General features: G+C 39.9%; 1 protein-coding gene across 1 annotated transcript in view; it reads left to right on the forward strand.

Moving 5' to 3' along the window:
* The first annotated feature begins 722 nt into the window (after positions 1–722).
* The window catches only part of LOC138249850 (glutamate carboxypeptidase 2-like), a 477,831-nt gene continuing 454,248 nt past the window's right edge, over positions 723–24,305 (forward strand). Inside the window, exon 1 of the mRNA XM_069204011.1 lies at positions 723–988. Within this exon, the coding sequence (XP_069060112.1) occupies positions 868–988 (121 nt within the window). The 5' untranslated portion in view covers positions 723–867. The remainder of the gene's footprint in view (positions 989–24,305) is intronic.

Below are 24,305 nucleotides of genomic sequence, written 5' to 3' on the forward strand. Positions count from 1 at the left end.
CAGATAATGGACTATGTGGCACATGCTGTAAATTCATAATTGTGCAAAAGCCCAGCAGCGATCCTTTCTAGGCATTCACGCAGGGAGACAATAACTCTCGTGCTCACGCTAATGCGCAGTAACACTTTGAATTGACTTGCTTCTGTTAACTATTTTACTTTTCATTTTGCAATGTATGTGACAGGATAAGTCCAGTTAGGAATTTACAACGCTAATAGCTCTAACTCGAGCAAATGCGAGACCCATTGCATTGCAAATGCTTGTTTGTCAACTGCTTTTATATTATTAATTAATGAAAGAAAATCACGAAGTCTCTAATTCTGGAATCACAACGTACTTTGTCTCCCGCTGCCCTCAGTTCAACCTTAACCCCCCCAAACCCCCCTCGCCTCCCCAACTGAAAACCATTCCCTCCCAAGAGAGAATAGTCCTTTGGAAGAGGAATACGGAGAGAAAGGAACAACACAATATAACTAGATGGAGAGATGTGTGAGCAAATAAACTGAATGACAACATTCTCAAACCGGCTTCTCCCAGTTAAGTGTTAATAGTTTTTTTTTATCTATTTTGCTTTTATTGCTGAAGGTTAGGTTAATTATCTGCACGTGTTGCAGCAATTTGTTTTCAAGAATGAGCTGCGTAAGAACTATACGGTAAAGAAAGTCGAACTTTGACCAAAATCAACATCCCTTGATGATTAAAGACGGAGGGGGCAGGGAACCACGTGCTTAACAACATTCCATGCGTTCGGGATCTTCCAATGCAAGGACTTGTGTACCGGACAGCGGAATCGTTGACTTTTCCTGACTCTGCTCGGGGCTCCCAGCGCATTCCCGAGCCGGAAAGACGAAGAGAGGGTCCAGGAAAATGTTGATGCCCCTTGACGAAGACCATGAACTGTACCAGCCGAGGAAGGGGCCTGCCCCACGCCTTATCTTCCTAGCAGTATTCGGTGCAGCGGGACTACTCAGTTTGGGCTTCGTTCTGGGTTTGTTTATTTTAATGCACATATCTACGTAGGCAAAGCATAGCCTTAAAGTTGGCTTTAATTGTCCTGTGACGACTTTAAGCAGTACTAGCTTTTTAATCAAGCGCGTGTTGCATTCTGGACTTTGTAGTTTCACTTTTTAAGATCATAAATTTGTGCTCAAATATTCCAAAGTGCTGTTCGTTAAAAATGCAAAAGCTTTTCGAAAGCATTAAACATGGCATGGGTCAGCTATGCTTGTACTCCACGGTGGGGTATATTTTTGACAAATAAAAGGGATAGAGGCATGTGAAAATGTTCCAATGCTCGCAAGGTGCTACTTTTAGGCATATCAATCCCTGGGCATTTTTCAAATTTTAATTGCATTTTGGTATGTTCTCCACATATGACTGCAACTATTAGAATGCATACCATGAAGCAGGGCACACATGTTGATCTCTTTTGTTACAGCACACCATGGAGTGAATTTGTATGTGCATTTCAAAAGTCAAGGACCCAAACACCTTTTTTAACAATCCAGCTGGCCTTTACAGCCATCGTGTATAAAGGATTCAGGGCAGACATGGTGAATGCTGACAGGGCCAGGAGTAGATAAAAACGTTATTAGGATTCAGTGATTAAAATAGGAAACATACTTTGGGAGACCACAAACTGGGGATGAGAAAAGTGGCAGAATGAGCGCAGAGCCAATGAAGGGCAGAGCCAGCATGTACAATGCTTCCAAATACAATTCATAGGAAGAAAGGTATTTTACTGGTCACAAGAGACATTTTAAGATAAGTTAGAGTGTTATCTACTTAACTGCGGTGAACGATCTATTGACGTTATGGTGGACATCAACAGGTCGCCGACAGCAGTGCCCGAGAAAATCCATCTGGTGCTTATACCAGAAGGATTTTCTTTTTCAAAAACTATTCATGACACCAGGGAAAAGTTTCTCTTGCATCCCAAGTTTGTTTTTCATGTTTTTTGGTGACATCACACTAAACAAAGTGAAAACAGACCCCGCCATTAGACTTTGCTCAGGTATTGGGGCATAACTGTGGACCCACCACCCCCTCAAACACTGATCTGTGCGGGATAGATACTAAGAGGTAACACTTCTGGGTGGATCTCTGCTTGTGGATTGCCCCAGATTTACGATCCCACAAGCAAACATCCATCCAGTTGACACCAGAGATATTTCATTTTAGGTCGAGCATAGCAGCGCTGCTTTTTAGATTGAGCACAGGAGCTTGCAAGCGCTGCTTTTCAACCTGTTGTAATCTATTCTGTGGGCTTTAGAAACGCCAATCTCACGCCTATCACTTTAATTCATTCCTGGACCTGCCTTAAAGAAATCCCTTGATTTAATTGGTAAATGCTTTATGTTTGTCCCGCCTTGTGGCTGTTTCGTTACGCCTTGCAGACTGACCCTGTTACATGTATTATTGCACGATCAGCCATAAACTTTAGTGTGTGTGCACTCCTTTTTTATTTGTCTCTCCCCTTCACGCTCCATGACAGCCATGGCACTTTGAAGTTTCATATCACATGAACTCAATTGGAGATATTAGAGTGCTTTGCATCACTAGCAGTTACGTCTCGTTGTTCACACTGTTACAGAATCAGAGTAATTTTTACAATTTTCCTTTTGTCTCTCCCCTTTGCGCTCGATGGGAACCATGGCAATCTGGAGGGCAAACTCAATTAGGAGTTTTCTATTTAGTAGCCATGTGTGCGCATTTGTTTTACTGTTGGCCTCAAGTGTGTTTTTTCTGGGATTTTCCCAATGCGGCTGACGCATTGATGATACTTTTGGATGATGCTTGCAAAACACATAAAAAGAAATAGAAAGATGCTTCATTTTTAAGCTGCATGGCACACTTGTGATTGAACACCTAATTTCAGCAGCTGAGGCTTACATGGGTTTAAGTAATCAATTACTTTTTTTGTCACCTACATCGTTGCTATTACATACATTTAAGTTTATTGCATAGAATACAGGCTGATTGGCCCAGTGAGCTGAGCGATTGCTGCTGGAATATGTGATGATGTTGATGATAATGGTTTAATCTCTGCAAGACAGCTTCTACCTTTCATCCTTCCGGAGTCGATAACTTGACTAGCAAGTTGTTTACAACATTCCAAAATGATAGAAATAGAGCATGGATAATAATACATGCATAATAGCTTGCTGCTTTCTAATCAGCAAAGAGAAATGTATTTCCTCTAAGCCTATCTTGCTGCCATAATTTGTCAAACTAGTGTGGGTGGGGGATGAGAGGGTTCTTATTTACAGAATATGGTGCACCGAATTAAGGATACCAAACATGAGCTATTTTACTCTCTACTATTCTGGCCCATCGGTGATCGTTATTATTTTGCTGTTTTGTGGTGAAGGGATTAAGTGACGAGGAATGAATGGAATCCGAGGCAGCATTGGGCCGTGGTCGAGTGCAGAACATTATCCTTATCCTCGATTTACATATTTTATAGCACTGTCCAGTCTTGATTCAAAGTTGTAAATGAATTTGAAACAAGGCATCCAAGTTACGGTCTACACATTGCCGAAGATTAGTTGTAAGTATCAATAATCGGCCTTTGCCTGTAAACTCCCGCTGGCGCCTCTGACTAGCCCATAGGCTGGAAATCCTCGCTTTCTAAACTTGTGTGCACATGATTTCAGATACCTTTAAACCCGCAGCATAGTTATTGCTCTCACACTTACAGGTGTTAGTGGGCACCACCTATTAAATTGCATTAGCGATGCAAAAACTCCAGAATAATGTAGTAATTGACTGTGGTTTCCCAAGGGCCATTTCTTTTGACAAGGCGATGTTTGCATTTTTTTCGTTTTTATGGCTATAGCCTTAGGATTCCAAAGGCTAGCTCTTAAAGGGAAAGAACTAAACTATCAGGCAGGGTTGACCAATTTATGTGGTAAGAAAAGTCAAATTAGGCATTTACAACACCAGTAGCTCTGCAAATGCGAGACCTATTGTATTGCAAATGCTTGTTGAGATAGCGATCTCCTGGGCATGGGAAATAGCACTCCCCATGGCACCACAGTCTTTCTGCATTCCTTGAGGCAATTAGGGGGTGTTTAACCCAAAATGCCGACCTTCAGGGAAAGAAAGACCCCAAGGCCCCAGGGATTTAATAGCCTACAAAAACAGAAGTAGCTTCACCCCACTTTGGCATCAGCCTATCACCCACCAAAAAAGGGGAAATACAATTGTCCCGCCTCCCCCCGTGGAGCAGAAAACCTACTCAACATTAGATATTTTGGAGCAAGAGGAAAGGGATGGCCCGCCCTTGCGTTGGTCCAGGCTTCCACCCCAAAAGGGACAATATAGCCTTTATGTACCCCAAGGGGCAGATTGGGGCTGGTATAACTAACATAACTTCCTGGGGCAGGCAGAAATCCCACTGTACTCCAGGGGAAAAAGTGTCCAGAAAAATATGGTGTGAGGTTGTGTTGCTAGTCATTGGGTTGTGCCAGTATCCTAGAATGGGCTCAATAGTCTTTAAGTCCCCTCAGGTTTACCCCTAGGAAGATGCCTGAGATATTTTTTTATAAAAAAAAAAGAAATGTAATAGGGGTCAACCCATTTTGACAAAAGGCCTAAAGCCCACCCAGAATTCCCACACTATCCCAGATAGAAAATGTGACCCACTTATGTTGCTGAGTCTAGCGCCTGCACCAGGAACAAATTAAAACTGTGAGTATGCAAAGTCAATATGGCTATCTCATAGTCCCTGGTTTGATCCATTGTAGTTGTGGGTGCTAGACCCAGCCACACTAGTGAGGTACTGTCTGTATCAAGAGAAATACGAGAATACTGAGTAGTAGGAATTGTGTGGATCCCAGCAGCTTCCAGAACGTTTCCTCATAGAAATGTGAGGAGAATGCATGATATAAACTAAAGTTTTAGGTCTGCAGGGCATTCTGGTTAAGAAAATACATCACACCACCCTGGACTCCCCTCTGTATCTTGGTATCAGAAATGTCTAGGTTTAGTAGGTTTCCCTATGTGTTAGCTGAGCTTGAGCCCAAATATTGTTATTACCCAGGTTAGAAATGGGGTCTCTAGTTGGCAGTCGGTTTGCACCATGTCCAAGTAGGGAACCTCACTCTAGTCATAAGGGAGATACACAGCTCAGATAACCCCTGCTTACCCCCTTGGTAGCATGACACGAGCAGTCAGGCTTATCTCAGAAGCAATGTGCAAAGCATTTGCACATTACACACAGTAATACAGTGAAAACACTACAAAAGGACACCACACCAGTTTTAGAAAAGTACCCAATATTTATCTGTGTAAAACAAGACCCGAACGTGAAAAATCCAACATACCATAATAAATATATGAATTTTGCAAGCATAATCTTTAAAATACAGTTCCTTAAAGTCAATAGTTCCATCTGGGGTTATCACAGCATCGTGAACAACAAATCCAACAGTTCAGGCCAGCTGGGGTGTCGCGGGCCAGCTATGGTGTTGGGAAGACCCGCAAACAGTAGCTTGGAAATGTAGAGCGTCGTGATCCTCACAAGAGATCTGGAGTGTGGCGTCGCAGGCGTTGCTTCCGGAAGTCGGTGCAGGAGTCGTCTGGCCCTTGAAGTCACTCCCATTGCAGATCGAACTCTGGACTGATGACAAAGTCAGGAGTGCTGGCATGGATGGCGATGGGACTGTGGTGTGAAGCGGGACGATGCGATGTGTGGTGCCCACAGGTCATGGTGCAGGCAGCTGCTCAGTAATGGCATCCTGCGGCATTGGTGAGATTAGGGCTGCGGTGTGAAGCGGGGCGGTGCGACGTGCAACATCTCCAGATCACAGTACAGGCAGCATTGTCAACATTGCTGAAGCACTGTCATTGGTAGGCCCCAGGTGGTGGTGCGGGGTGAGCTTCGTGCGGCACTCACGGGTCTCAGTGCAGGCAGAGGCGTCTGTTGATGACACTGGAGTCAATGAAGTCAGTGGCTGGGGCTGCGTGCGGGACAGTGCGTTGTGTACCTCACAAGCAGTGACCTCAGGTCATGGTACAGGCAGTGGCATCAGTGTCAGCGTGGAGTATCATCGTGGGGATGCCATGGCTGTGGTGTGAGCAAGGCGATGCGGAGTGCAGGTGCCACAGGTCACGGTGCAAGCAGCGGCTCGGTGATGGCATTGGGTGGTGGTGTCAGTGAGACCATGGTTGCGGTGCAATGTGGGGTATGGCTCCATGTGGCGTCGTCCGGTCATGGTGCATTCAGCCGCGACATTGACGAATTGACAGTGCAAGACTGCACACACAGGCACTGCAGTGGCAGGTCTGAGACATATTTACAGGGCTACTCGTGGGTGGTACAATCGGTGTTGCAGGCCAACTATTAGTATTTGATTTGCAGACCCTGGGCAGACATAGTGCACTTTATTAGAGACTTACCAGTAAGTCAAATATGCCAATCATGGATAAACCGATCACCAATACAATTTACAAATCGAGCACTTTACCACTGCTGATCAGTGCTAATGTGCGCGGGGACAATAAACCAGCAAAAACAGATCTGAAAAAAATAGGAGGAAGAAGACAAAAAGTTTGGGCATTACCCTGCAAAAAGAGCCATTTCCAACAACACACATCACCAAAATGGGTCAATTTTATGTCAAAAATTTGAATGTCTTTGCGTTGTGTTTTAGGGCCTTTGCTGTTGCAGGCACTAGTCCCAGCCTTGTAAGTGGGGCACCATATTTTTAAGGGAAGAGTGGGATTGCTGGGTGGTAGGCATTTTCTGGATCCCCACTGCTTCCTTCATTTTCTTTTGCTAAAAATGTGCTGAAACTGTTTGATTTTATCCAAAGTTTGAGGTTTCTAGGGCATTCTTGGTACGACATTGTAGTACTATCCATGCAACTCGCAACCCTGGTCTCCTCTAAAAGTTTAATTTTGAAAAATGTGTGGTTTAGTAGGTTTCCCTGGGTGGCAGCCACACCCGAGCCCAAATACTGCTACTACCCACATCGCCAAAACAAGTTAATTTTGTTCTCAACAATTTCCTGTATCCATGTTACTATTTGGGACCTTTCCTTTTGCAGGCGCTAGGCTGACCCAGGCAAGAGGGGTTCTGTTTTCAGTGGAAGAAGTGTGGGAACACATAATCGTAGAACATTTGTTATTACATATGTAAGCTGGATGTGAGAAAGAGCACTGTAGGAAGGTAGCCTCTTTCTAGCCTTGTTATCCCCACTTGTGGCCTGTTTGTGAGTATATGTCAGGGTGTTTTTACTGTCTCACTGGGATCCTGCTAGCCAGGGCCCAGTGCTCATAGTGAAAACCCTATGTTGTCAGAGTGTTTGATATGTGTCACTGGGAACCTGCTAGCCAGCGCAAATTGTCTGCTATTTCAGTTGTTTCGATTTGTTTTAGTTTACATTATGTTTGATTTCAATGATTAGTTTTTTGGGGTGAACCATGAACAATCTATACAGTTGCTACTAGCATAAGTTTGGATCCAGGGGTGTTCAATTTAATAAAATATCTACTTGTTCATGGGACAGTTTGCTTTATAAATCTATTTGGCCTGTAAAAAAATCAACTTGTCCCTTTGGGCCACCTACTGCAGTGACAAATTATGGCCACAATATTATTATATAAGAGCTCTGATTATAGGCTCTCTCATTATGCCCGGGCTCATACAATTGTAGGGTTTGAATACTAGCAATTCCCTTATGTTGCCACCTTTTTGCAGATCTACATACTGGGGTTGGAGCAGGGTGTGTGGAATTTAATAAAATATCTACTTGCGAAGGGACAGGTTGCTTCATAACTATACTTGCCCTGTAAAAAATATCAACTTGTCCTTTTGATGCCATATAGTGAGGCAACAAATTATGGAAGCAATTTCATTTTATAAGAGCCCTGATAACAGCCTCTCTGATATTGCCCGGCCTCATATTATAGTAAGGTTTAAATACTAGCAATTCCCTTATATTGCCACCTTTCCACAGATCTGCATATTGGGGCTGGAGGTACTAATAGCTCCAGGGTTGGACGTCCCTTATGAGTCTCTGCAAACCTACTAAGTTGCATGTTTTAGGGGTTTTCATCAGCTCTTCTCTAATCTTTTCTCATACTGTGAAAGGTTGGAAATGTGCTATTGACAAGAGCAGAAGTAACATTTCTGTCAGAGTTGGGGAAAAAAGTAGTTGGAGGGAAAGTGAACTTATAAACTATCAATAGATTTTCACATGAGAAAATATACACACATATTTGCTTGTGCTAAAATGCAGTTAACAAATATTTTGAAGGTGTATGATTTCCTGGCCTACTTCTGTAAATTCTTGTGAATTCAAGAAATCCGTAAATCGGTAGTAGTGCAAGGACATACCATGGGTGCGCTTTAGTGAGTTTCTTTAGGAACTGGGCAGCTAATTAACTTTGGTGTTAGCCAATACCTTTTTTAATTATAATTCCATCTCTTTTTCTAGCCATATAGTGACTGTCATCACTGTGAGTGACAGCATTTTGCTCTTTCACAGGGAGCACACCAGCACCAAAAGTAGCTTTATTCTGTGCCAGGAATGTTTGGGCAGTGTGTGCTTTTTGAGAACAACAAATAATTTCATTTTTGCCAATGTTTATTATAATGTGATGGCCAGGCAGCTCCCACAGCTATACAGTTGTACAAAAACCATGTCAAAACAAGACACACACTGACAAAACCAAAAGGCTAACCAGCAATGTCAGATCTTTTGGCTTTGCCAATGCTTTTTTAATTTCAGTAGTGCCGTCCAAGGCTTACAACATTTCTTAGGGGACTCACCCTGGTAACAAAGGCTTTGAATTAATGAACCATAAATACAAGTTCCAAACAGCATTAATATATGAACACAAATATTATTTGACCTTTAGAAAATTCCCTTCCCTGATTCATAAGGTACTGCAAACTGGCAGGCAAATGGTTTGTGCTGCTGAGTGTTGGCCTACTTGTCACAAGTACAAAATAGTCATGAAAACCTGTTGTCCTTGACCCCAAACAATATGTCCTGAGCGTCGGCTATAGGAACTCCACATCCTTAGAATGTTGTTTACTTTTCAGAAATGTATAGCTTTCTGGATTCACCCATATGTTTCACATCTTTTCCCACTGCAAACTGGGAATAGGTTGAAAACACAGAAATAGGGAAAAGAGGCTACCATTTTTTCTTCGGTTGTTGCTACAAGCTAGCTATATGGTTATCTTGGCATCATCATGAGGTTTTCTGTACTTTAAAATTTTTTTTTTTTTAGAAAAAACACTCTAAGCTTGCTATTTCCCCAGTTTCCTTCAGGGGCACTTACAAACCTTTAGAATCCTCAAAATGTGGGGAAATGGGTGTAAATTTGGCCTGAGCACCTTTTGTGCAAAGAAAGTTATAAGGGTTGGATTCACACTGGGGCTGGAAAAGCCTCAGCGGCTAAGGGGTTAATACTTGGCTAAGGGGTTAAAACTTTTCTCTACCTTTTCTGTATGTGGGAGGAGATTGGTTTCTCATAGGGAGTTGGGTACAAGGCCTTACAGCCAATTCAATGCTGAAGCCAGTGCACGGCTTCTAGTTGGTTGCCAGAGGCGAATTAAGACAGGGCCTGGACGCAGGTTATAAGTACTTCAATTAATATTACTTGAACGTTTTTTTTCAGTGAATTTCTAAGGTTCTTTTCTAAAATATAAAGTAAGATATTACTACATATCTAACTATAACATCACTTTAGCCTTAGTTTTTGTCAGGGAACATATATTATTTATTATTGTTTATTTCCTTTCTTTATCTTTAAATTTCTTCAAACCTTCCTTTACTACCAACCGCTAAGCCATAAAATTACCCATACCTCCCATTACCAGTACCTACAACTACACCCTAATTTTATATGTAATTTAATTTTTTTGTTTTGGTGGACAACTTCCAACCCTCCACTTTTTTAAAAATTTACCACAACCCACCTCTAAATGCTAAAATTCCCAATACCTGCCTTACAATTACCCACTCCCGAAATGCTGAAATTAATTTTACTTTCCTTTACCACTAAACTCTAAATATACCCTTACCTCACTTTTAATATTACCCTCCCCCACAACCCTAAAATTACCAAAGCTCTCCTTAGCCTTATATATATATATATATACATATATATATATATATATATATCACCAAAAAGGACCCCGACTTATCGAGGCTCAAAGGCGACGGTCTTGATATGGGATCAGGGAATCCCATTAATATATTATCACGTTTTCTCATCTGCTAGGACAGAAAATCAAGACACTCGATGGACAGTTTAAAAAAATATATTGAAAAAAGACAAAAAGGTCCTCCTCCCAACGCGTTTCAGCTGTAGCCTTGTTCACGGGTGGGGGAGTACTGCATACAACAAACATAAATACAGGTACTTGGACATAAAAAAAGGACTTCAAACCACAGTGTATATATATGCCTAAGTAAACTAATCGACGCCATCTTATAACGGTTATGTAGGCCATAATACCTCTAGTGCTACTTTACATTTCACATTGTATTTTATGTCTTGTACCAAAATTAAATACATTCAATGTACAAATCCCCCAAAATAAAATAAAATATATAACAATTTCTATAACACATTGATCTACAAAAATTCACTAAATTACTCAAAAAAAAGCTCGAAAGAAGTTCAGAAATTCAGTAGGAAATCGGTAAAAAATCGTTTAACTACCAAGATGCGTATTCATCTCCTCACTTAGATTTAACCCATTGGGGGACAGGGTCATGAATTTGATAATATATTTCGATTCAAGAATCCTTAACAATTTCTGTCTGTCCCCACCTCGTGAATTAGGTTTGATTTGATCGCAGACCAAATATGTAAGTTGCTTTTCATCACCTTGATGTACCTCGTGGAAATGTCGTGCCACCGGATAACTCCGATCAAAATTATGGATAGCTCTTACATGCTCTAGCATTCTCTTTTTCGCTTTATGAATCGTACTGCCCACATATATCTTATCACATGGACATCGTAGACAGTATACACAGAAATCTGTGTTACATGTGAAAAATCCCTTAATGGCATATTCTTCTTGGCCAACACCCCATGTTACTTTCTTACAGTCTTTGCTGTATCTGCATGCTTTGCAGTGGTGACAACAATAAAACCCCGAGATACCAGGTCCGCTACTGTCCGATTTGGTGTTACTAAGTACCACATTGGGGCTAAGATTATCTCTCAGTGACCTGCCCCTACGGAACGTTAATGCAGGCTTGTCACACACAAACTCCTGTAAATCCGGGTCAGTTTGAAGAATATGCCAACTTTTCGTGAGTGCTCGTCTCAAATTAAATGTTTGATTAGAGTAGGTCGTAATGTACCTAATCTTTTCCTCAGATGTGTTGTGTCGATGTGTACGATACAGTGCTTCTGAACTTACTACTCCCTCAACTTTCTTCACAGCCTGGCATTTGTTGCCATTTAATAAACTTCCAGCACTTTTCAGCAACATAGTTTGTGTGTATTTCACTTCTGAAGGGTTTAATGAGGAGTTTCTTTTTGTTAACTATATTTGAGGTAAATATATATATCATTTGTGGTAAATGCTGCATGGTAAAGGCATAGCATGGTGAAGGCATTGTGGTAAAAACTGTTTTCTAAAGCATCACATACTTGATGCAGTCATGGCCTGCTTTTGCCAGCAGACTCCATTGTGCACAGATTTTTCCTGGCTGCAGCAAATGTAAGTGTGAAAGTGTGCCCTTCAGCCATGCCTAGTGTTCAGCCACTATGCCCACGAGGCTACCGCACACGGCCTATGACTGTGCACATCTGCCTGGAACTAGCAGGAAGTGGTCTCTGGCTAAAAGTGCCTTTACTTCCCATGTGTATAATTGAAATCAATAGAAAGTGGTTGCTTGGTGGTTGGAGCTTATGTTAGTGTTTTTGTGTAATGATTTTGAGCTTTTCAGTTTTGCTACATAGCTGTAGTGATTAATACTTTTGTTGTGGTGATATTTTACTGTATTATTGTGTTTTGCACTCTCCTTTTGTTTTTGTGGGTTGCATTGTTTTGCATTTTGTACTGTTATTTTGCATCGTTTCGTACTACAGTGTTGTCATTACAGAATGGCCAACAAGTTGTTTGGGGCTTGGAAACCATAAGCTATTGTGCATCTTGACTGATAAATCAGCAAACCAGTTAAAGAACTAACTTGAAAAATGGAGGTTACTAAATGCAATTTAATTTCAGAATGCAAGGTTAAGTTACAGGACGATCCTTAAACTGTATGGAATAAGTAAGACAGAAGTTTTAGGAGGTGCAAATGAAAGCCTTAGCTCTAAAGGAGAGATTAGAGTGGGACTAACTAAAAAGTAACTGTACTCTTTAATCCTTCCATGTACGAGTAGGATCCTGAGTAAGTAAGGAAGCTGTGAAATAAAAGCCATTGTATAAAGCAAATGTGCTCTCTGCAATCTAACTAAGCTGGGGGTAGCAATTAGAGGTGGACAAAGAATTCTGCTCTGCAGACAGAGTTTGCTGTGTTTTGCCCACTCCGTGCTGTGTTCTGAAAAACCCTGTGAAGCAACGTGGAGCAGAGTTTTTTGATTTTTTTTCTCTCACACGGCTTGCCAATGTTAAGTTGAAGAGTGCGAGGGAGAGAAATCGGTAAGGTGGCGAGCAAGATTTCTGAACGCGGGTGGTCGCAGCAGGTCACTATCGCTCACGTTGAGAGAGCTGTCACTCTCATTAAAGAAACTGACACTCTAGGAGAAAATCTACTCAAACGGCAGAAAGAAGTTAGCTCCCTCTGGCACTCATCGTAGTGCCCTTTGTGCTAATTTTACAGTGCAGGAGAAACTCCTGGTGCTGAAAATCAGCGCAAACACCACAGCTTACCCAAACTCTGCTGCTTGCGGAACTATGCGTAGCACGGCAGAGTGTTTTTGGCACTTTGCAGAGTTCCGTGTAGCAGACTCCCCAAATTCCAACCAGGCCTAGTAGCCATCTGTTCTACTGTTAAGAGTATCTAATCTATTGTAGTTTATATGCTAGTTCCTTACATTCAGCTGGCATCTGCTAGAGCAAGTTGGGCTCAAGGATGTCAGTGTAGCTTGTAGTTCACTACACGTCCAAGAAGGGCAAATTTGTATTGAGTTGTGAAAAACAACCCTTAGTATTTCAGACTACTTCAAACAATTTGTAATTTCAGTTTGTGTTTATTTCAGAAAAGTTAGCTTCTATAAAATAAAACACAATAGAAACACATATATCGCTCCTGTGCGGAGAAGTATTGTTTAATTGCTCTAATAGAATCTGAGACAAAATATTACGCGGGTTTACTTTTAGAGGACCTTCATAGCTGGGTGGCTGAAAATAATATTATTCCGGCAAATAAGTCAGGCTTTGTTAAAGGGCCTGGAACGGCAGTTACTATCTTGTACCTTTCCATTATCATAGAAAAGTGTAAGCAAAGAAATCAACCTCTGTATTTGTGTTTTGTTGATTTTAAATCTGCTTTTGATCTGGTACAGCGTAGTCATTTAAGGGAAATGTTTGCCTCCTGGGGTATTCCTGCTCAGTTACTAAAAGCCATACAGATGTTATATACTTATAAATAGATCAAAGTGAAGATAGGGAACAGCTCCTTTCTGTCGAGGAAAATTGAGACATAACAAGGACTCAAGCAGGGCTTGCACCATATCTTTTTAATCTCTTTTTATCAGATCTGACGGTTAAGTTAAACTAGGTGAATGCACATCCTCCAAATTTTGGGGATATGTTTATCTCAAATCTCCTTTATGCAGATGATGTAATCTTCTAAGTCAAACCAAAGTAGGTTTACGGCGACTCATTGCTAGTCTATCTGAATTTGCTGAGGCAAATGGAATGAAAATAAATGAGAAAAAAACAAAAGTAATGACAGCAAGTAAAACAAACATTTTCAATGCAACGGGTCTCGCATTTGCTCAAGTTAGAGCTATTAGCATTGTAAACTCCTAACCAGACTTTTCTTGCCACACACATTAAAAGAAACCAAAACGCAGCGCGATTGCACTATGTAAAATGCAGCACGATCGTGCTGAAATTGAAAATGAAAACACCAAGCGCGATCGCAGTATGTAAACCCCAGCATGATCGCGCTGCTTGGAAAATAGATAAAGTAGTCCAGAAACCATGCTGAAAAAATCAAGCCTTGTATGTTTTCAGTAGTTTACCGGTGCTGTGTAGGTGTGCTAAACAACGGAAACGGCATGACGTATGAGATGAAATGCAATGAAAGCAAGCGGATTTTAAAAGGCAAGCCCATAAACCAATGAAAGTGACTGACGTGACATGGGCGTGGTTGGAAGCCCAAAGAGAGATTGCTACAGGGGACAGAGCGCTTTGCGCTCGCCCCTAAAAATTCGGAAAGTGTATAAGTGGTCCCAGCTAGGGCAAGAATTAGAACAAGTTAAGTTTTATAGATATCTGGGCATTATTTGATGAGAAGGGATCCTTTCTTCCTCAAAAGTTGGATTTACACCAGAAAGGAAATTCACTGTTGCTTGCTTTCTGTACTTTGCAAAGATCACTAGATGGCCCTAGTTATCGACCTCAGTTACAAGTAATTGCTGCTAAATTAATATTAAGTATTAGTTATAAAAGCAAAGCTCTGCGAGGAAGAGATGCTGGTACTTTGAATGGGATCATTGGAAAAGTTTTTAGGTCCCTGTTCCATCTTCCTGGGAACTCCTCTCAGGCTCAGATTAGGCCAGAGTTTGGATATTTGAATCAACACGTAGCAAGAAAGGGTAGTTATATCAATATTTGGAAACATTTACAACAAACAAAGGGGAATCAACGTTGTCAGGCACTTTGGAAGGAGATGAGTTTGAATCCCTCGGCTCCATCCCAGCAGTATCTAGATCAGGCCCTGAATGATTTGGGGGCTCAGACATTGTGGGATAAAAGTCCCTTATGATGCTTTTAAACAAATTATAAACCATACATTGAAGAGAAAATCTTTAATTATGGATAAAGGTCTTCTTGTGGACAGATCCCATTCAAGGATGATAATAAATGAGTATAAAACCCTAAAATATCAGTTATACCTGGAGGCGGGTTGGTAAAAAAAAAGATAAAGATTTATTTATTAAATATAGATTTGGCCTTCTCCCAGGTCATGTCAACACAGTCCGTAGGAACGATCTGGTTTAAACTCTCTGTGTAGCTTGTGTGGTTGTAGGGTAGAAGACATTATTCATTTGGTTTGTTTCTGTAGGGGTTTATCAAATGAACGCAGAAGTCTTTTGAAGGCTGCCTTTAATCAAAGAGGTATACGATCGTGTAGGCTAGCGGTGATCACCAGTTTCAAATCATCTGATATTATTCTGAATGCTAGATTAACAACATTTTACGCTTGACATAAAAAAAACTGTACGCACAAAGCAAGATTAATTTATATGGGGCATTTGAGTGAGGTCATTTAGGGTCTGATAAATATCTTTTAAACTGTTTAAAATGATTGTGTTTTATCTTTTATTCTGAGTATTTTAGGTGGGTGGATATGGCTGTTGACGTGATGAGTACACAGCCCCTTTAGGTTAATACATTACGTTTCACTTTATTCCTATATTGGTAGGTTGATAGGGTTATACCCTATGAATATGAATAACTAGGGGTACAATCTCTGAAAATGAAACAATATATGGACCACATTTTAAATACTGGTGCACTTGAAAACTACTTACCTTGTCTGTCATAAGATATGCAGTCCTAGGAGAATGCGTCTTCTTGTTTCATATGCTTTTGGTGTACTCAGTTTTTATGTAGTGTATTCAATTTTTTAATGCTTTTATGGGTTTACAGTAAAAATGTATTTGTGTATCAAATCCTTTTACTTGTATGGTGTATTGGTTTTGATTAACTATGCACTTTAATAAAAATAAACAAAACAAAAATCTATTTTTCTTAACCTTCACCAAAAAGGATTTCAAATATATAGACACAACTGATATAAAACTTTGAAATAACACTACATTAGACTCAAGACACAAGCTAAAATGATTTTACTTTATAAATACATCATGTATTTACCCATTCTAAATGTACGCAATTTATGTATGGCTTTTTATACTTACAATGATTAAAACCAAAAATAATTTCTCTGTTAAATAAATGTAATCGATACTTAGATATCTTTCTAAATGATACCTCGTTCTACAAGCCCCCAGCCAGGCATCACAAGATAGTTATTTCACAGAAACATGATATGACAAGAGCTTCCAATCACTACTCTTTCACCTTGCTGTCTCTCCAATTGCAGAAATAGCAGTGGGCTAAGAAGACAAAGGGAAAGTAGAAAAGACTCAGAAAATGAGTAGTTGATATGTGTCCTCTGACTGCCTAGGCTCCATTACAGTGTGTAGAGGAGGAATACATCTTTTGATAACATTTACAATAGATATTAGGAGAAGTTGTACATTTACATGGCATAGAATGTAAACCAGAGTATTCTGATGGAACTATAAATCTGTCAGCTCGATGCTCCCATGATATGTCTCTGATGAAACACTTTATCTACAGTCGCTACTCTTAATTTCTCAGGAAATTCTTGCAGTAAAAACATGTTTGGAGATGCACACTGTTTGAGTACACAGACAACCTGAATTGATGTATGTAAATTAATGGAAACAACATGAGAAACCACTTTGAAGGGCACCAAATCATGTTATACCAATTTTAGGGAAAGACAGTTTTAAGGAAGTACAAATAAAATTAAAATTTAACAAAACATTTTGAAGGAAAATATTGTTAAGTAAATACAATTAAGATGACAATGACATTTAAATATAGGAAGCCTAGTATGATTTATAAACCACAACAGTTTCAAAGAAGGATGAAAAAGCAAGTAGATGGGGAGAATACTGTTTTTATCCTAATTATCAGAAGAATTAAAAAAGTCAAGCACACAGAGCCAACACTGATACCGGTTTCCCTACTTAAAGGCATTTGGTTAAAACTGATGCTGATTATTTCATCCTGAATTATATTTTAGATTTTGTGAAACTAGGTGACTAAGTGCTTTCAGTACTTACATATCCTGTTTGATCTGGTACCTGTCAGAGTGAACCACTGTTCATTTGCTTTTTGAATTACTGTGACTTCAGAGATTGTGTTTTTATTTTATGAGGAACAACTACACAGGGCAAGATTTTGGTGGTCTTCCTAGCTGTTTGCTTTTTCATCTTTATTAGAAAATGTTTTGGTTCACAAATTAAACAAGCCTTCCTTTTTTGCTGTTCTCACTCTGCGAATTATCCTCTTTGAGTTTTTAAGCATCCTTCATAATTTGGTACGTACACCATGCCTTGATTATGGTCACAATAAATCACCTGTAGAGGACCGAAAAGTTGACATTACCATTGATGAGGCCCTCATCAGGGAATATATTTGTTTGTTTCGCTTTACATTGAACTTTGAAGAACAACCCTAAGGCTTCTCATTTTATTTTGTTTTTTTTAGGTATTGTTTCATGTGGTTATTCTTCATTAAGTATTATGTTTTTTACATGTAGGTGGGATCTGTGGTGTTAGTATTTAATGCTGATACAAGCAGAATCGTAATAAACAGACATTTTCCATGGTGATTCCATCCCTGGTCCTCTAATTCTAATGAGACAGCTTTTGTCTTCTTAACTCTGCACTTTGGATCTGCTAACGCGTCCCTTTCTGATTATTTCATTCACTCTGAGACTCGTTTTAGGCCAATGAATCTTTTGACCCTGATTAAAGACACCTTAGTACGAGATAACTGATCAACATGTCAATCAATATGTCAATAACGTCATCAATAAGACTCCGGAACCACCATGACCTTGCAGTCATGAATAACCACACCAGTTTAGTATGATTATATGAAGTTTATTCCCTATTGATTACAATTCTACTAACAAGTTTATTAATCTCAAAACCAAGAAACACATTAGCATAGTCATAATATGGCAACTCGAATAAGATTTCAATAAGGCAAGAATCACAAACATTGGAACATAGCTCGACGTCAACATAGGTTAACCTTAGCAGAGTATCATTAGTGCGTCATTCAACAAAACATTGAACCAGTCATTTGTCTGTTTGCGTCCGTTTAGTGAACCCCTTAACTAACCTCGAATTAGCATTGGCATGTTGGGCTTCATGCAAAACAATTTTGTAACACGAATTTGGAAAAACATCTAACTATGGTCCCTGTCAAAAGAAGCAGTTGGTACCTAGAAAGGAAAGGCAATCAGACAATTACAATTTCATCATCATATAGTTACCCTCCGTAATGGGTCAGCATACAGATTCCGTCTTCGTCCTCAGGACATCAGTTGATTCGTCATCAGTCAGGGAAACACAGCAAGACGGGTAAAAAGGGACACTTCCCTCATAAGGAGGAAAACTATATATCGGGCAAGACAAGGCAAGGATGGTTTGAAGAACCAAACAGCAAAGTCTCTATGCAGAGTGACAAAGTGTCTGGGTCATAACAAGTTCGCAATGGCATCTCTCCTAATGGTTCCTTGTGTCAAAGGTTTTTATCTCTTTTCTGTTGTACAGTCCCCTAATTCTTCATTCGTCAGGGTTGGCACCCCATAATCTCCATCCAATAGAGTTTCAATGATTTCATCAAAATTGTCACCCCATAACAGTTCTCACGTAGTTTATTGGTTCTTGTGATTGACGTCTTCAGCAGGCAGAATGTCCGGTATGATTTCATACTCTCGTGGTCCTCTCACATCTTCAGTCAGTAGGTCCGTTGTCTGTACCGGTTCAGGTGACCTTGTACCTGTTATTAGTCTACAGTGTTGCATTTAGCAAAAATGTTTCTCCTAGCAAGTCGAATTTCATGAGAACGGATCTACTACGGTTAACATTCATCCTTCAGCTTTGGAAAAATACAAGTACATGTCCTTCAGCAAGTCAGAACACTGCACGTTAGAAAAACACATTTAATATAAAAAAACGGGCAGCTAGGCCTTGACTCATGCTCACTAAAGCCTAATGATTTATTAGCAAAACCTTAACATATGATTCTTAATATTAGTGTAAAATTATACATTAAACATCTTATTTTTATTATTATTAGTCAGTTTTATTAGTCATTGTATACCTTGGTGGCCACTCCCCGTGGGCACATTTCAAGCGCACGTTTAGCAAAAGTACATTAATACATTTTCTATGCAGCAGTATTATGCATTAATTCATAAACATTTCATGTTAATATTGAGCATAAATGCTATGCTCTCTGTCCCTCCTCTGATGACACTTGTCGTCACACAAACCTTTCCCTTCACAACCCTTCACTTTCTTAAGCTACGCATTTCAATTTCAATTTGTGTGATCTTTCCCAAATTTCTTTAAACATTTTCTCCTTTTTCTTTTCTTCTTTTCTTTTATTGCATTTTGTCAAATTTGTTTTAATTCTTTTACTAATTTTGCATGATAACCACAGTCCAAATAAACAAGTTAGAATAATCAATATACCCCCTAAATTTTTTGCAAGTACCCCATTCCAAATACTACTAAACCAATTCCCTTCTTTAGTAATTCCTTTTCCAACCTTCTCCCAAACACCAGGTTCCTTCTGTCAACACCAGGGCAGTGCGCTCTCTATTGGCGACTAGAATGCAAAAACCCAGCTCTCTCAAAACAACGTAATTTATGCATTGTGCTGATATGTTGTTGTTTAACCTTTTGCATTGCAGAGTTCAATCCTGAAGACTTATTTTTAATGTGCTTTCAAATGCTGTTCATTTGCAATGTATTGCTGCAGGCTTTCAGAGTGTGTTAGGGTTTGGTCCCTTTCCAGGGCCTTCTAGAGACTTTCCCTGCAACATGCCTGGGTGTGGTTGTGGGCTGGGCCAATACTCTATAAAAAGGAGCCAGCCCAGCTCCAAGTGCTCACTATTCAGAGGTCCCGGTGCAGATCAGCAGCTACTTCCTGAGCTCCTGTCCCGGTGGCCTATTTGATCTTCCAGACATCTGACTTTCATTCTTCATTTGGAGATCCTTGTTCTGGGCGGTAAGACGGTGGTTGGGCTAGCCTCCCGACGCTGTTATTGAGAACCCTCATGTTTTTGGGCCTAATTATTTTACGATTTGACAGAGTACTTTGCGCGTGTGAAATATTCGCTTGAGTGTTTGTGACATTTGCAGGGTGACTTGCGAATCGGCAAGACGCGCGATTCGTTTCATGATAATTTAATCTTGTTATTCATTGCATGCTACCATTTCTTGACAGTTGCATGGTGGCTTAAGAATCGGCAAGACGCATGATTTGTTTTATGGTGTTTTAACTTTGTTATTCATTGCGCGCTACCATTTCTTGACATTTACATGGTGGCTTAAGAATCGGCAAGACGCGCAATTCGTTTTACGGTGTTTTAACTTTGTTGTTTATTGCGCGCTACCATTTCTTGACATTTACATGGTGGCTTAAGAGTCGGCAAAAGACGCGTGATTCGTTTCATAGTACTTTGATCTTGTTATTCATTGTGAGCTGTTATTTCTGGGCATTTACATCGTGGTTTACGAATCAGCAAGACGCGCGATTCGTTTAATGATGATTTGACTTTGATATTCATTGCGTACTACCATTTCTTGGCTTTTTACATGGTGACACTCAAATCGGCAAGACGCACGATTCTCTCCTCGAGTTTAATTCGTGTTGTTTATTGTATGCCACTATTCTAAGATATTTATCATGTAATATTCGAGTTGACAAGTTATGCGATTTGTTTTTCCTGAATCCATATTGTGTTATTCATGGTGCACAATCCTTTTATGGTGTTTAATATATATATATATATATATATATATATATATATATATATATATATATATATATATAAAAATCTACAATGTGCGCAATTTGTGTTGAAACATTTTAAGAGTACACAGAAGATCAGAGTTTCTAGATGTAATATTGTATGGTCCTAGAATGCATTCTCAAAAAAGGATTTATATGACTGGTTTAAAATGTATTCAGAATGTTTTTCTGATTCTCATATAAAGGAAAGTACTTAAATAAGAAAGTTTTCATTTAATCCATCTTGATTCCCTTACAGGTATTCGGCCAACTTGAAATTTAGTAATTTTAAACTTAATTCTTAGATTGTTCATGTTTTCAGAATGACTATGCTTAGAATCATAGTCTAGTATTGATTTCAGGAGATATAATTTTCATATTGTGTGTTCTAACCTTTTTCTTATTACAGTTCTCCTTCCCAGCTGTTCCCCTTCCTAATCCCCTCTTCCCCTCTTGAACTCTCTTAGCCTCTGTGATTTATCTATCAGAGTCTTGGAGCTGTTCAGTGGTCGACGTGTTGGTAACGTGCGCAGACCCCGAGGATCTGGTGACACTGACACCTTCAGCTCCTTTAAATCCGCACTGTCTCTTGTTAGGTTAGTAAGCATACCTCTAATCTTTTTACTATTATCTGGAATGAATGCACAACAATGGCGCTCATTAAGCATCTTACAGACTCTGCCACTCTTCACTAAAAGAATGTCTAAAGCAAGCCGGTTTTGAAGAGCCATAGCCCTCTCCGCAGCAAGTTCAGTATCCATCAGGAGTATAGCCCCTGTGAAGTTTGTCAGCATGTTATCCACAATAGTAGACTACTTTCTTATCTTAATGGAGTTTAAGGTAACCCCCACTAAAGGAATTATGGCTCCAAATATGTCACCTACGACAGCAGCCGCTGTCTCTCTCTTTTGTCTAGTATGATGTAATTCAGACATTTTAGGAAGTTGTTTTAAGTCACCAATCTGGTAGATCTTTGGGAAAACTATTTCCAAAATAACATGTCCCATACCATCCCTTTGGAAGACGGTAATAAGCATTAAGTCCACATATACAGTATAATAGATCCCAGGGATCGCTGGATCCTGTCCATTTAACATGAACGTCCATTTACTCTGAAACAAAAACACATGCCTGCACTCAGTCGTTCCCACAAATAAAGTGTCATGCTCAGATTTTGGCCTATGTATGCAAAGCCTTCCTACGTGTAATGCATCTATAGCTAATTTGCCTTGTGTCTTTATGCACTATAAGCATAATCATTTGCAAGCGTTCGTTTTTCTAATCCTTTTCTTTAATGCTTTTCTTCTATCATCAGTGTGATCTAAGAAGCTCTTTTCTCCAGGCATCAGTAAGCAGGTTAGATTATTGCGGTGTGCATAAGCTGTCCCAAATGTCAGTGTCAGCTCAAAGAAACCCCTAACTATTTTTATGTTATGTTCTTTAGCTAATTTGTTTAGAAACTCAATCACAGGCATAAAAGAAAACACTACATCTAAATTAGAGTAGAGGTATTAAACATGTTCTTGCTCATAGACTCTCGTTAATAGCAAACTACAACTTATCCCATATGTTAATGGTAGACTATGGTAAGTAACCCCTGTAGTGCTTTCCTCTTATCTAGTTTCTAAGCACTAACATAACACAACAGAAATGCACTTCTGAGGTCAAAGAAGACTTTTATTGTTGTTAATTCTTCCCCAACCACAATATTTTATGTATGACGAATTAGTAGCTTTCAAGTCCGCGTTAATCAAACAAAATATATCAGTTTGCAATATACACAGCAGGTTATATTTATAAGATATTGAATGCAAAGCAAAACAAATACTTCACCGTGTGGGAACTATCTACAGCTTCATCTTTCTAAGGTCTGCAAGCTGATGACCCCTGTCAGCCGCGAGAAAGAGAGATTCATCTACCCACACGGGATTGCTGGCAGCTGGCGCCAAGCTCCAGCACGAGGTCCGGCAGATTCGAATCTGACTCTCTGCAGCCTGTTACATTCGTTACAAAGGTGTGCCCCCTCCTCTCAGACCTGGGAAACTGAGCAAGCCTTTTGGAGACTGGCCAGGTCTCCAAGACTACTCCTGTTCCCAAGCTCAAGCAGAGAGAACAACACCCATGTACTCTCTCTTATCATGTCTAGTCTACTGTGAGAAAAACATCTTGGCTCTCTTGTGCAAAAACACAGCTTGGAAAAATACAGCTTGGATTCTCAACTGCAATGTCTAACTCCACGTTAAAGGCAATAGGCAGCTAACCTAAATATCAAATGCAATGTCTAGTGTCATGTCAAAGCCAATAAGCACCTAAGCTGAATACAAAATGCAATGTCTTATATCATGTCAAAGCCCATAGGCAGCTGAGCTGAATACAAAATGCAATGTATAATATCATGTCAAAGCCAATAGGCAGCTGAGCTGAATATAAAATGCAATATATGATATAATGTCAAAGCCAATAGGCAGTTAAGCTGAATATAAAATACAATGTATAATATCATGTCAAAGCCAATAGGCAGAATATCTAATAGCATGTCAAAGTCAATAGGCATGTCAAAGCCAATAGGAATGCAATGTCAAAGCCAATAGACGGCTAGACTGGATACAGCATGTCAAAGCCAATAGGCAGAATATAGAATGTAATGACTAATGCAATGTCAAAGCCCATAGGCGGCTAAACTGAACAAAACATACCATGTGCTACTGGTGAACATTGAGCAACTAATATGCGCAGTGGTGAAACAAAAAGTCATTGGTCAAAACAAACTTTATCAAATGGCAGTACATTCCGCCCTTTGACCAATGTATTTTTGTTTCACATATCTCTTGTTTAAAAAAAAAAAAAAAAAAAAAACATCAGATTTGAATGATCAAAGCAATCCCTGTAAAGCAATAGAAGTGAATTAACACATTGATCTCATAACCTTTCACATCAGATACATCTACATAGAAAAGACTGGGCAATTTTTATACTCTGAGTGAGTCTCTAATTCAACAGTGTTAGCAATTTGATGTGGCATGAGTTCTACTCATGTAAAGGTGCACGGTCCACCTGAAAGGTTTGCTGGAAGATAAGCAAAAGTCAGAGTTCCATACGAGAGGGAAAAAAAAAAAAAAAACACAGCTTAGTTCCAGTGGAAGAATGCAATCAAACAAGTTGAACTTGAACTGAAGGCGCAGTTTGCGCAAAATGGATCCATGGTGCTGGCACTTTACTCAGCCAGGTTCAGGTTGGGGGTTCGGTCCCTTCCCCGACCCCACACGCACACACCGGAAGGGGAACCACACAGCACACTCAGGGACAGTGGCGAAACGTGGTAGGATCTGCAAAAGAAACAAGTATGACTTTTCTTGCAAATAACATTTTTCATTTAAACTGCACCCTTCCTCTTTCTTTCCCTGTTTTATAATCAGCAGGACGTTTTTGGGGCCCTTTGTTATATTTGCTGCAGGCTCTGGAGGATCACTTGGGGCTTCAGCCCACACATCAGCACTGAGGTTTTTATCTG

Source organism: Pleurodeles waltl, chromosome 8, assembly GCF_031143425.1.
Source record: "Pleurodeles waltl isolate 20211129_DDA chromosome 8, aPleWal1.hap1.20221129, whole genome shotgun sequence".
Taxonomy (NCBI): domain Eukaryota; kingdom Metazoa; phylum Chordata; class Amphibia; order Caudata; family Salamandridae; genus Pleurodeles; species Pleurodeles waltl.